The sequence below is a fragment of the Aotus nancymaae genome, unplaced genomic scaffold (assembly GCF_030222135.1).
Source record: "Aotus nancymaae isolate 86718 unplaced genomic scaffold, 86718_ANA_hifiasm-v0.15.2.pri h1tg000058l, whole genome shotgun sequence".
In the NCBI taxonomy this organism is placed as follows: Eukaryota; Metazoa; Chordata; class Mammalia; order Primates; family Aotidae; genus Aotus; species Aotus nancymaae.
This window is the reverse complement of record NW_026988472.1, coordinates 29,015,689-29,030,890: the sequence shown is the minus strand read 5'-3', so window position 1 is coordinate 29,030,890 and position 15,202 is coordinate 29,015,689. Positions and strand designations below refer to the sequence as shown.

The 15,202-nt window shown below is 35.5% G+C and overlaps 1 protein-coding gene across 2 annotated transcripts in view; it reads left to right on the top strand.

Moving 5' to 3' along the window:
* The window catches only part of IL1RAPL1 (interleukin 1 receptor accessory protein like 1), a 1,316,763-nt gene that overhangs the window by 1,293,186 nt on the left and 8,375 nt on the right, over positions 1 to 15,202 (top strand). For both annotated transcript variants that reach the window (XM_012448862.2, XM_012448863.2), the window contains exons 9-10: positions 3,909 to 4,052; positions 14,809 to 14,979. In XM_012448862.2, the coding sequence (XP_012304285.1) occupies positions 3,909 to 4,052; positions 14,809 to 14,979 (315 nt within the window). The remainder of the gene's footprint in view (positions 1 to 3,908; positions 4,053 to 14,808; positions 14,980 to 15,202) is intronic.

Genomic DNA, 15,202 nt, shown 5'->3' with positions numbered 1-15,202 from the left:
ACACCATGCTTCTGCAATGTAATACTACAGACGTCTCTGGGGGAAAGTCTGAGATGCTCTCAGAATCTCAGGATAAATTAGCTCCTTGTAAATTCTGTTTCTTTGGACTTGTTTTTTGGTATTCCTATTATTAGTAAATGACTATCTATGGCCCAGAAGAATTATTCTTGCTTGTTGCTCATTCTCTAAGCATATATAACTTTTCATATGTTTGTGCCCTAAAGGAGTTTTTCATGTGACACAAGACTGTTTCTGTAATTGCAAAGCTGCACCAACCCTGCTCTCTTTTTTTTATTAGATTTTAAACAACCCTGTTGATTGGCTAAGTAGCATATTCTAAGTAACGTGTATCATTTTTGGAATGGCTCATGACATCTAGCAATGGGAGTAACTCATGTTTGGGTAATTACTTTGCTAAAAATAAGAAGGGCTTATTTTCATACAATTTTTCTCTAATTTATATGTATTCAATTTCTCAAAATTAAAAAAGTATATAGAAACCAGTATTATAAATACCACCTGGAGAAAATGAGAGTTCTGTTTATTGGGTTAATCAGATTATGTTTCAGGCAAAGGTTTTTTGTTATTTCCAAAGCTACTTGACTATATATGAGCACTTAAGTCATGCCACATGCCCACGCCCTGTGTAGTGCCTCCAGATGCAAAGGATTTGCTTGGGGGCACCATAAAAGAATCACTCTGCCTCGGTACTTATCTACAGCAGAGCAGTTTTCCTGACTCCCAGCTTTCTTCCCATACTTCTTCCTGCATAGGCCTTTGGTTAGAACTTATGTTTTTCTCTTAAAAAACTGAAATATGATTAACATAATATAAAGCATGTAGCTCTAAGTGTTCGGCTAAAGGACTTCTGACAAATACAAACACTTGTGTATCCACACCAAAACCTATTTCTGTTACCCCAGAAAGTTTCCTCTTGCCCCATTCCAATAAATTTTCCCTTCAGTCATCACCAAAGAATCTATTTTCTGATTTATGTCACTATGGATTATGTTGGTCTGTTCTTGAGCATAATTTCAATAGAATCATAGGGTAGTAGTATTTTGTGTCTGACTTCCTTTTCCTAACATAATTTTGTGAGAGTCATGCATGTTTTGTGTATCTTACTTTTATTGCTGAGTATATTCTATCGTATGAACATATGATATTTTGTTCAACATTTCCTGTTAATGGGACATTTAGGTATTTCCATTTGTGGCTGCTGTGAATAAATAAGACTGCTCTGAGCATTCTCATACAACTCTTCTTGCAGATATCTGCTTATATTTCTCTTGGACAAATACCTAGGAGTGGAATTGCTATTGATACAGCAGATTTATATTTAATTTTATTAGAAATTACCCCACATCTTACAATGTGGTAATATCATTGGGTACTCTCACTAGTAATGTTTAGGAATGGAAGCTAAGTGTTCTTGATTATTTTTCCATTTCTTTTTTCATGCAAGAAATTTTTGAGTGGTAAATTCCAAGTGTTTAATATACTAAATTAGAACATCTTAAAAGAAGCCATTGTCTAAATGCTTATTTCTCACATTATGTCCAGTATATTTAAAATTGTATTTTTCTGATGCATAAATCACCCTGTGGGCATAAGTTATTTTACACAGGCTTCTGTGTATGGTGGAGTTTATTATCTTGAGTGAACGAGATCCAATCTATCCCCACAGTATTAGCCACTCACCTTTCTGTTCATATAATAGTGGGAAAACATTATACTGAGGAGCCTTTTGTATTTTATTACTGGTAATTTTGTAGTACTATCTTGTGTGGTTCTTCACAATGTTAATCAGATAAGCTGCTGGAGGTATTTTTCGGTGTTTCACACTTAATTTACTTAGGCTTGAAAATATTTGATCTCACTTTATTTTTTATTTCTTAAATGCATATAGTTCAATCATTTTAAATAAGATTTTCTTTGATTTCCCATTTAATTTTAATAATTACAGAAAAATACACTTGATTACAACAGTAGTTAATATGTTTTTTATAAACTATAGAATTAGAAATCAAGGGCTAGATTAATAGGAAATATGAATGAGGATTTTTTTATTATTTTTGAGATGGAGTCTCGCTCTGTTGCCCCAGATGGAGTGCAGTGGCATGATCTCGGCTCACTGCAACCTCCGCCTCCTGGGTTCAAGCGATTCTCCCGTCTCAGCCTACCAAGTAGCTGGGATTACAGGTGCCCACCACCACGCCTGGCTAATTTTTGTACTTTTAGTAGAGATGGGGTTTCACCATGTTGGCCAGGCTGGTCTGAAACTCCTGACCTCAGGTGATCCACCTGCCTTGGCCTCCCAAAGTGCTGGGATTACAGGTGTCAGCGACTGCGCCCGGCCTGAGGATTTTTTTTTTCTGTAATTATTACAGGAAAAGTAACATCACATGCAAACAGACACATACACAGTGTTCTTCTGAGAAAATGATGTCCATGCTTTTCAGATTATTTCTCACTCAAACTACACCATTCCCATCATGATCTCACCCCATTTGTGAGAACTCAGGAGTGATCTTATAATCTAAGGATACTTGTTACCGGCAAAACCATGGATTATTTTAAAGTCCTCAGTCTAAGCTTGCATTGACTGTGTTATGAAATTAGATAGTTTACTGGTGGATTCTGAATTACGGAATGGAGAACAGCATTATTTTACAGCTTTAATTTCAGAAATGTTTATATTTAATTGTAATTAAGGAAACTAGTGCTTTTCAAGGTAGTTGTCAACTGCAGGGAACGGTGACTACCCATCAGTAACAACATTTGGGCTATGATGATTAAGGACAACACTTAGTTAAAGTGAGTTTCAAAATCTGTGCATGATGACTTACTATTTAAATAGCAGTATTCTTATTTTTATTACAATGTCCATGGCTCTAAAGAATGAAAGCATAACAAAATATTTTACCCCCAAGTTTTCCTGATAAGTTTTGCTCTAATGTAGATATTGATAGAAAAAGGAGAACTTGTATATAGTGAGTGTCAAGAAAATTACTTTTTTTGGATAGAATGTAGTAACATGCCTGGTAAAAGGGGAAGCAGATAAAAATTTAAAGAACTAAATGGCTGAATGAAAATAGACCACCACCAACAAATTCATATACTATCCCATCCACTAGGAGGCCTACTTCTTAAAGCCAAAAAGCTTTCAGCCTCCAAGATTATGGTAGACCACCCTGGTACTTCTTAAGCCCCAAAAGCATTCAGCCTGCAAGATTATGGTAGGTCACCTAGGTACCACTCTATTCAGAGAGATATAGCACAGGAGCCATTGCTCCTGGCAGGAGTCAGCAGACAGCATTCATTAGTCTTCCTAACATGCTATGCAACAATCCACAGTGCTCTACTGGAACTATGCTGTTTGACCCCTCACCTCCCTTTGGCCCCCAACCCACAGGTGACAGCTCAAGTGAGAGGGATCAAGATTCGCATTGGGAGAGGGCAAATGTCATCCTGGCTTAAAAACTTCATATCCACAGGAACCAATATTTATTTTATCAACCCCATAAGCATAGCTTCCAGGATCTCTCCAAGGGATATATTTATATAAGAGAGTTATGACACTCTGGTAAACCCAATATTATAGTTTCCAATTAGATATTTACAATTCTCTTAGTCCAAATGCAAGCTACCAACCAAGGTTCATTTTTACCACAAGCAATGTTGCTTAGCAACTTAGTTATCACATACCACCTTATCTAGTTACCAAGGAAACAAAGCTAGAAAGTTATCAAAAGGTCAAATTCTTATGCAAAAAGAAAAGGGGTTGTGTTAACCCATTACCCACATCTGATCTCATCCAGGAAAATGTGAAATCAAATTGAATTTAATTTATGATTTTGGATGTGAATACTATATAATTCCCCATTGTGTTTTATTTTTCTTTCTAGAGCTAATGTACACAGTGGAACTTGCTGGAGGGCTTGGTGCTATCCTCTTGCTGCTTGTATGTTTGGTGACCATCTACAAGTGTTACAAGATAGAAATCATGCTCTTCTACAGGAATCATTTTGGAGCTGAAGAGTTGGATGGAGGTAGGATGTTACCTCTTTTATTGTTCTTTTAAAATGTTCTAATGTGTTTCCTGTCTTTGTTTTATTGAGGGGAAAAAATGTTACCTGCATAATCACTGGCAGCAGCTCATATTCTTTCAATGCTCAGTTTGTAAATTTCTCTTTTGTGTAGAAATATATGTGTGATGCTTTAGAGCCAATACTGTAGGTATTTTCCCCTGAAAGTTGTAAAGCGACACCTACCCATGTTAGAATTGTATTCCAAACACTTACAAATTACAAACACTGATTGCAATGCCATCAGAGTGTTCATTTTCTCTCACCTTGTAATCAGGACTGAAAGGCCAGTTTTACTTTTTCACAGGTAAGGAGCCTCTCTTTAATTGTGTTTTCTAGCCCAGTAGTTTGAAGTGAATCTCAATTTGTTCCTGTTTAGACTGATCAGTTATAATAAACTGTACTGAGTTTTTAAAATTCATCAAGCAGTCTTTTCAATCTTGTTTATTTAGCTATATTTAAATAGGCTGATTTTTATTCCAAGTATAGACCAACAGAAAAATGCATAAGCACTTTGATTTCATAGTAATGCATCTAATATTTTTACTCTAAGTGAACAAATAAATATTGTTTTGTGGAAACCATAATTAGTATTTGCTTCTGATCATCAATGAATATGTATACAATCTAAGAGGAATTTGGAGTCCTTAAAATTGAGCTCCCTAAACTGCACGTTAGACTTTATTTTCCTTTTTGCTCATTTTTTAAAAACATAAGATAAAGCAGCAATATGGGAAGCATATGCAAACTGACAATGAATAGTACAGATGACAAAGATTTCTTCACCATTTTTTTGGTTTATTTTTGAGCTGGAGTTTCACTCTTGTTGCCCAAGCTGGAGTGCAATGGTGCAACCTCAGCTCACTGAAATCTCTGCCTCCCAGGTTCAAGCAATTCTCCTGCCTCTGCCTCCAGAGTAGCTGGGATTACAGGCGCCCACCACCACGCCCAGCTAATTTTTCATATTTTTAGTAGAAACGGGGTTTCTCCATGTTAATCAGACTAATCTTGAACTCCTGACCTCAGGTGATCTACCGCCTCGTCCTCCCAAAGTGCATGAGCCACCGCACCTGCCCTCATATTTATATACTGTTTTTTCAGTGATTGTCAGTTTTGCGCTAAATGGTACAAAGGAAAATGAGGCAATTGCCTATGTTGCCATGTTTCCAGGGTCCTCTGGAATAATAAATACACAAGCAAAACTGTAGTTTTGTAGATCGTAAAGAGAAGTGGTTTATTCAGAATGCCTAACATTCCTCTCAGTTCACCCTTCTCTCCTTCCCATTAGGGTGAAGTCTGAGCTGCAGCAAAACTATTTTTTTCTTAAGTTTTTAATTGCCAATTTGCCTATTTGTTTTTAACTTTCTAGCCTATTGATACAAATTATCATTATTATTTTTGCTGCTGCTTTAAGGAAATATAAGGACATTGCCATTGTCAGAACTACTGTTGAATGGGTACCAAGCATAGTGCTAGGCATTCTTAAAGTCATTCTTGCTAAACCTCACAAACATGCTGAGGTCAATATTACAATCTCCATTTTACTGATAAGGCAACTGAGATTTTCGGAGGTTAAATAACTTATTCAAGAAGATAACACAAATATTACTGTAAGTGGCCAAAATGGGATTTGAAAATAAGTCTGTTCCCAAAGCCTTTATCTCATTGGACACTCTCTATTATTTTTATTTTTTTATTTTAGTATCTTCAGTATAATCTAAAGATCTGCTGTTGTTTGCACAATTAGTACAGTACATGGTATTTGAAGCAGCAGATTATCTAAACACGTATACCCTTTTCTATTAACCCTGTTTTGAATATGTTTATTTTGTGTTTTCAATGATACAAATGATTTTACCAAACCATCAATTTCTAGGGCAGTAATCTGTCATTTTCTGAATGTAGAAAATGGTGGAATCTAATGAAAAAAGCACAAATCATATGCTTTGATTTTGATTTTTGGTGATTCGAAGTCTCTTTTAGTGAGTCCTCCTAATTGTAAACACTTTAGTGACTGACTTGGATAGCCTTACCAGCTTTCATTGCTATTCTGAAGCTGCTGGGTCCTCGGTTTTTTAAAAAGTGTTTTAAGTAAGAAAACAAAGCAGACAAACACTAACAAACAGTATTCTAACAGATGAGAAGGTTCTCTTGGAAAGCCAATTTAGTTAATAAATGCTTAGCAATTCTTAGAACTCTGTCTCTAGGGCCATCTTAAGCACGATTGGGGGTCTAACTATTAGGGCTTCTCTTGAAATGCCACTGAAAATGCATTAGGCCCAAAGAAAACCAAGATAACAGACTTGTCATCTGGATAATGTCAGTGTACAAGTTATTTCCCTAAAAGGAGGGAAAAAAGCAAAGACTGTCAGGGCAGTGATTGTTCATATGGTTTTATGGGAAGAAATTATTACTAGAACTGCAATCACATGTTCAGCCTCCCCGTATTAAAGCACACCTGTTCCTGCTGAAATGGTGGACAGGGGCCCACTCTTAACTCCTGTCTCCTGCTGCATCTCACTTAACCTCTAGAACTTCCAGAAACACTTTTATCAGAACCACACAACAGTACTAATAATTATATAGCAAGTTTGAAATCTATATCTTAACAAAAGTTAGATGTGCATAAATGCAACTTTCTTTAATTCTCTATTGCTTTAAAACCATTCAACTTGGCTCTCAAGTTCCTATTTCTACTGAGAAAAAACTCATGACCTTGCTACTTGAAGATTACTCATTCACTTCTGGTTTGGAATTCAGCTTCTTGTGGGTTAACACTCAGTTGAAAATTGGGATATTCCATTTCCCTTCTTCTCTTTTACTCTTGTTTAAACCTGTTTTTAGGGAACTCATATATAGCTCTCCGGTAAAGGAGAAAGTTACCTGGTGCATATGCCATCCCTTCCTCACTTGAGATACTACCACCTGGTCTTTGGACACATTGAGCACTGGCTGCTCAAGGCCAAGATCCTTGTCATGGCCTCCAGTCAAAAGTTTCACACACTTGCCCAGATGTTTCTCCCTTGGGAATTTCAGACATTCTTATCTGTATTTCTAGTCTCATTAGCTCTGCTACACATATACCCACCTTCCCATTAAAAAAAAAAAAGTAATCACCTTCTTTATCCTTTGCCTCTTTAATATATAGTTTCTATGCTTTGTGCAGGATTTCTCTATAAAGTTTACAGTTTCCCAAGATTTTCCTTGGAAAACTTGACACAAATCCTCACTCTTTTCCGATTCTTCCTCAAACCATAGGAAGTTCTGTTATCCTCTTTTCCTCTCTGGGCCCCTGAGGGCCCCTTCTCAGAAACCCATGCAGGCTCTAAACTTTAGTCATAGACCCTTAGAGCCTCCCATACATACTTTCATGGTCAAATAATTATCTACTCTTCCAATAGTGAAAAACTTCTCTGACATAATCAAATCTCATGCTTCCAAGCTCTGCAAACCTTTTCCTCTTTCAAAGCAGAGATGGCTATCAAACAAAACCCAAGTCTTTGTAAATTTTTGTCTTGGCTTTTAAAAAGTGTAATTTAGAGTCAAACCCAAGCAATACCTTCTTTATTCTTGGCTACTATATTTACCTTTCCTGAAAGGATAATTCATAAAATACTTTTGGAAGTAAGGTAAGGCAAAGAATGAAAAATAACCAGGGAAAAATGTTTAGTAATATCCTACTATATAGCAATATGATAATAATAGATTCAATGACCATTTATTGAATAACAAGTGATGTGTTGACTACTTTATCCATCATCAGAGAATCACACAATTAGAAAGACTGAATTTAAGCTCAGGTATAAGTGGCTCTGAATTCCAAGATTTACAGCCATTTCATCAGACTTGAATATGGAGTTTCTGGCATCAGGGGCACATTCACTTAGTTCCTTTTGAGTCATTACAAAAGGCGTTACCTGGCTATATCAGTTCTTTATCAGAAGGATTATGATAGAGAAGGATTGTAATATTTTTTCAAGATAGAACATATTGATGCTTTTCTCTTTCAGTTCATTCACATCACTCCTTGTTCCCCTCTACATAACCTTTTATTTTATTGTGTCCCTTGGATTCAGTCCTTAGTATTTCTAATACCACAACATTCCCCTCCTCCATACTCATTCTTCGTCATCCTCAATTTTACACCTCAGTTCCTAGTATCATCCTCTACCTCACTGGCCACACTTTCTTCTCATGTGCCATTTCCAATTAGTCATCAAGATCAGTTAACTGCACTTCTCAAAGATATTTTCCTTACCCTTAATTCCAACAGCTTTGTCCAAGCCTCCTACACTACCCTCTTGTTTTCATTCTCTACTCCTCTATTTCATCCTTCACATTCTAACAGAATTATCTTTCTAAGTACAAAGTTACTGTTCTTTTTTTTAATGCCCCCATTTTGCCTGCTAGAACAAGTCTAGACTTAGCTCAGAGAGCAATTGATATCAAAGGACGACCTACCTTACTTTTGTAGCATTGCCACCCTCGTGGGATCTCAACATGCAGAGCTCTAGTTAGAATAAGATGTTAGTCTTTGGAATAACACAGCTATTGAGAAAGAAACTGAGACAGTGCAATCATGCATAATTCTCAGAGTTTTTGGGGGAAAATGAAGGAACCACAATGGTTAAGGGGAGAAGAAGATTAGCTATCCCCCTACCACTTTGATTCCACAATAAAATGAAAGAAAGTTTGGACAGATTCTGCCACATGGATATTTATTAGCACACAGCCTTATCACTCAACTTATACACCAGAAGAAGTTCCAATTCTGTTGTTCATGTGTGTGTTTGTGTGCATGTGTGAATGTGTGTGTGTGCATGCTTTTCAGAAACCTTGCAAGAAATTTTCTCCCAAGGCAAATATGGCAATACTCCAGTAGTAAGACTGGATTCACCTTCTGTTGACATCCAAGAATAGTTTTCATCAAGACCTTTTTGGAATTAAGCGTAGAAGATCTTCTCCGAGGGGGCAGACCACTGGCCCTGCTAGATTTCTGTAAGGGTGAGGATGTCTTTCTAAATTAGATTAAGTAATTCATGTCTTGATTAACACTGATTTTACCATGGAGATACCATTTCTAAGACCCATTGTAAGCAGTAAAAAGCCACTATCTTTAGCAACGAAACCTGATTTCTAATGTCCATTGTGTTAATTTATGAAGCATCTACTTTTGATCAAAAATACAGTTTAAATGCCTGTAGTGACTGCCTCTGGAGTGCTGCCTTATTTTAGTTAAATACTTGCTGACCATCCTTATATGGGCAACCTACTGTGTTTAGAGTAGAACTTATACTAATAAAGTACTACCACCATTTATGTTGGAAATATTTTAAAAAGCAATACAAACATCACAACAGTATCAGGCTCCTTTGCTCCTCCATGTCTCTGAATAGAGTGTCCCTTCAAGTTTTGTTTAAAGTTTATAATCCTGCTTTATATATTTTTTTCAGAGTGGAAGATGGTTTTTGTTGTTGTTTTTGGCTTTTTTTCTTCTCTGACTATGAAGTATGTGGGTCATACTTACTCATAAGGATAGCAGGGCGAGCTTATAAGAACACTGTAATCACTAACACGAATCCTATTTTAAAGATGAAGAAAGAGAGCTCCTAGTCCTACATTGGAAGTTATTACAGGCATTGAGCAAAATTAGTTAGAGCAATTTTTTATAATCTCCAGCTTCATCTCAGAAAATATGAACATCTGTTCTATTTCAGGTGTATTAAGTCCACTGACATTTATGAACTCTTAGGCCATAGAATTTCTTTTTCTTTCTCTTTCAATTACAAAGTCACTCTTTATTCATAGATTCAGGAATTATTGTCCTCGTGTCCATCAGTGAAACATAATACCTCTGTAAATTATTGAAAAACCTTATAGGGATTTTGGGGTGGTTATTTTTTGGGGGGGTGGTAGTGGTAGTTAGACCATTTACATGCACAGGAATAATCTTTAGAAGCTAGAACAAGTTTTTCAATCCCAGAAGGAGAGATGTAGAGTTGTTCTGGGTATATGACTTGCTTCAAATCATAAACTGTTAAATGGTGTGAACCAAGCCTTCTTATCCCGAAGCTTGTACTCCCTTTAGTATTCCGCTTATCCTCTTAAGACTTCTGAATCTATGTTGCCTGAAGATCTCTTAGGGATACAAGAGAAGGAAGTAAATATCTATACAATGACTCCTTTGGACCAGGCATTTTGCTATATGATGGGGTCTCATTTAATCTTAGACATCTTCAGGAGGGTGCTGTTTTATAGATCAGGAAATGTAGTCTCAAATGAGTTATATGAAAAGTTATGGCAATCAAGATTTGAGCTAAGCTTCTGGGTTTTACCCACTACATTATACCACAGATAGTTTAACTAGCATCAAATTTAAGTGTTTGAGAACTTATAGATTCAAATAATCCAGAAAAGTACCAAATGGCAAAACATGTGAACTAGAACAGTACTGTAAATACTTCAAAGTATACAAGTCAAACAAATTGATTTTACAATAATTGCCAGAGGTTGTCATAGCAGAATTGAAATGAAAAGAAAAATTTATTAAGACAATGACATTCAATAATTATAAAATCAAAACATTAAGAATTTAATGTTTATTCATTCAAAGTTATATGATCTATCTCTGCTGAGATTTTATTTGAAAAATCATATCTTGAAAATGTGAGAAAGCATATAATGGCACATCTGACATATAAAAAGAAATGTGGCTTACTTTTTGAAAACTATAATTTATTCAAATTTTATCAATGCAAATTTATAATTATCACAGTTTTCTGTGATAATATGCCACACTTAAACATACAAAATCAACTTTTAGGATTAAAAAAAGATGAAATATACAATTTATCTTTGAACTCTTAGTTTCATTTTAGGAATCTCCATTTACTGAATGATGGCCTCTGCCACTAGTCAATTTCACTTATGTGATTCATATATACTTGAGAATGAAAAAAAAAAAAAGGAATGACCAACTGCCAAAAACATTTGACAACCATTCAATAAGTGTTTAGAGGTTAAAAACTTCCCCAAACCGGATGTCAAACTTAAAATATTTCTATTGTCAGTAAATCTTTTTTCCAGTCAAATCCAATACAGCTACTACCTTCATCTTGAAAAGGGAGTCTTCAACCTACGTTTTCTTAAAAGCTGTGTTATTCTAAAAATTCCCACAGATTCCTTGCTTCCTTAGTCCTTTTAAAGAACATTGAGGGTATTATCCTCTCATATGTAAAAGAGAAAGGTGCATTTATCTAACACCTTTCCAAACCCTCTTTTCATTCCTGAACATAATTCCATTTTTTCCTTCCTCATCAAGATTTCTTAGTATTTGAAATTAATGTTCTTATTTGTTAACTCAACAGAGTCCAAACTTCCTTTTTCCCCTCAAAAATGTTTTTATAAAACATCAAAACTGTTAGTTCATTCAATTTAAGAAGAGATATCTGCTGAACCTGTTGATTGAATTCAAGTAACCAAACAACTAGTTGAATGATTGTATCTTGGGTTTTATTGTTTGTTTTTTGTTTTGGTTTTCTGGTGGAGCATATCTGCCAGTGTCTTTTGAAAGTCATAAGAAAGAGTAACTTAATGACTACGTTTGAGATTATAAAGAATTACTACGAACAGTGTGTATACCAGCTGTTTTTCATCTCTGCTGTGAACAGAATTATAGTTGATGGCTTAAATTACAGAAGCATTTTGAGAATAAAGCTCAGAATAAGAAATATACTCTTGTACCAACCTATAACTACTTTTAAGCTGTTTATAAATGAAAGTTGAATTTAAATGATCCTAGCCCCATCCTTTAAAAAATATTAGTATAATTTTGTTTTTCATGGTTATAAGAATGTCAGCTTTTTCAAAGTTTCACCAGTCACATGAGGTTCATACACATAAAATATGTCAATTTATGTTCTTACTTATATCAAAACAGTCTAAGAAGTACTATCCAAGATGCATATATAGTTAGGAATTGAAAAAGGGGAAGACACCTTATAATCCATATGCTCTTGAGTCAAAAAACATTGCTGAATTTAGTATGCCATCTGGCACTGTGTTTCCAGTCTGACAACTTTCAAATCATGGGTTTGCTTCTCTTGGTAAATAAATGCCTAGCCTATTACTGCACTGATGCACACTCTGGAGAAAGAGAGAAATTAGATATCATTCGAGTGCCCCATTGGTTTGAGGATGGTGCTGCAGATGCTCGAAAGAGGCTTTCTACCAGTATAATCTACTTGCAAACAACTCCATTATAATTGGGAGATATTAACTTAAATGCTATAAATACATCCAGAAGACATAAGGAGATAGAAAACTAACTGATGTCATAGCACCAATTCCTAAATGTCATTTAAGATTAATATGGTTACTTCATATATTAGTCTAGGCAAAATTTTATCCCCTTTTTGATAAAAATGTGAATTCTCAGCTATTTTATTGAGAGTATATCTTCTCTAATTATTAGCATCATCCATCATGGAGCTGAGGGGGCAAGGTTTAGTTTTTATGATCCTGTGGCCAAATACCTGGCAGATAACTGCAGTTGCTTTGTGTCATTGAGACCTCTGCATGCTGTTCTAGAACAGAGTTTATTCAAGTGTGGTCCCTCAATCAGCAGCAGCATCTCTTGAGAGTTTGCTATAAATATACAAATTCTCAGAACCTACTCTTCACCTACTGAATGAGAAACTCTAGAGGTGGGGTCCAGCCCTCCAAATGTTTGTCATTCATGCTCAAGTCTGAAAATATACAAATTAAGGTGTTCAGGTTACAGGTAGGAGTGGGGGACTATCATAATTCAGAAGAAATAAAACAGGATCATGCATCCAAATTGAGGAGGCATCTACACAGAAGTGATGTTATGGAAGTTGATATTGTGGAAGGAAATGATACTTTTAAGGGAAAGTGGGCTGAAAGAAAAATGAAGTGTACCACAGAAAACATCTTGCAAAAAGACAGTACTTATGAGTTGGAAGAGGAGCTTCCATGAAAGAAACAGGGGAATCAGAAACATAATGTTATATAAGCAAAGTTAATAGTTATCTGAAATTTACCAGTATGAGTGGACCAATTGTTTACATCTCTTCTGATTTCTGAATGTTCTGTTCTTACTGGTATCCAGGTTGATATGGTTTTAAAATAATTCTAAGCCTAGGCTCAAACTTCTTATTAGACTACTAGAATTAACACACATATATAAATCTCAGGAAGTGAGTTTTAGTGTCCATGAAGTCAAAAGGATTGTTCCAAAGCCACCAGAGCAACAGTCAAGAATGTTCCTCTATTGTTGATGTTTTATGGCCCAAATATTTTAAGTTCTATGCTTAATGCAGAGTTCATTTTATTCTGAAATTTATGAGTGTTTCGATTTAACTTGATCTAATCATCAAGTAATAATACACTGCCTATCATCAGGGAAGCACAATAGATAGCTGAAGACATTGATACTGGCAGACTCAGCATATTGACAGTATTTAAAATTTAAGTGAACTATGAATCTTGATATCTTATTCTAAAAAGGAAATTGACAAAAGAGGATAAATGAGTTCTTATTCTTAGAAAGAGCAAATGAGAAAGCCGAGATGCTATATTAGAAAAATTAATATAAAGATAACAAATGATAGTAGTCCTCAAACATTTGAAATGTTCTCATGTAAAAAGGGGGAAGAGTAAGGAGAAAAATTAGATTTTAAAACTAAGTTTCTTTTATTTACATTCTACTTTTTGATTCTTATGGACAAGCTGATTAGCATGATGAAAAATAACTTGCAGTATTTTATGTGTAAGATAAGTGGAGACCCGAAAAATCATGTCTTCCTATAATCATTCATTTAATAATATTCTAAGTCCCAATATGCAAGAACTGAGTCCCAGTAAAAAATTAATTATCCCAAGTTTGGTTTTATTTTCTCCCCAACAGAAAACCAACACATCACACATTATTTAAAAAATAATTCCTCCAGAATTAAGTCAGTCTCAGTTTTCTGTCTCTGTTTTCAACTGTGTAAAATGACCAAGGGTAGGATCAGGGGAACATAAGATTTAGAGTAAGAGCATACTGATATCCAAACATATGGCTTTTACAAGCAATCAAGATTCTCTATGATATGTGCATCAAAAATGGTGAAAGTAGGCCAGGCGCGGTGGCTTACACCTGTAATCCCAGCATTCTGGGAGGCCAAGGAAGGCGGGTCACCTGAGGTCAGGAGTTCAAGACCAGCCTGGCCAACATGGTGAAACTCTGTCTCTACTAAAAATACAAAACTTAGCCAGGTGTGGTGGTGGGTGCCTGTAATCCCAGCTACCCACGAGGTTGAGGCAGGAGAATTGCTTGAACCTGGGAGGTGGAGGTTGCAGTGAGCTGAGATCGCACCACTGCACTCCAGACTGGGCAACTGAGTGACACTCAGTCTCAAAACAAAATAATGGTGAAAGTATGCATTACATTACTCTCTTCATTGATTTTTCTTCTACTTTTTTCACAACAACAACATCAGCAACAAACCACAATATAACCCTTTGTACCTTCAAACTACTTTTAGAATATTTGACATCATTGAACTCTTAATGAAAATTAATGAAGGCTTCCTTTTTTGGTCTTTCAGAAATGGGACATTTGAAGATGTCTATGAAAAAATGTGCATGTTTTCATGTCCTATTGTTGTCTTTGTAGAGTAGTGACTTCAACTTTTATTTTGATTTGTTTTGGCAGACAATAAAGATTATGATGCATACTTATCATACACCAAAGTGGATCCTGACCAGTGGAATCAAGAGACTGGGGAAGAAGAACGTTTTGCCCTTGAAATCCTACCTGATATGCTTGAAAAGCATTATGGATATAAGTTGTTTATTCCAGATAGAGATTTAATCCCAACTGGAAGTAAGTTAATGTTTTCATTTGAGAGTGTGCATATTCATGTGAATGTCTGTGTAGTCATCACTTTTTCATGGAATTTTAATGTTTGGCTCTATACTTCAAAATTCGTATCTGTTAGTTTCCCAAGAAAGAAATGTTTTTGTGTGTTCACATGAAATTTAATTTTTGCTAGTTCAGAAAAGATATTCCATTACTGTATAAAGCATCTCATTTTCTGAGCCGTGAC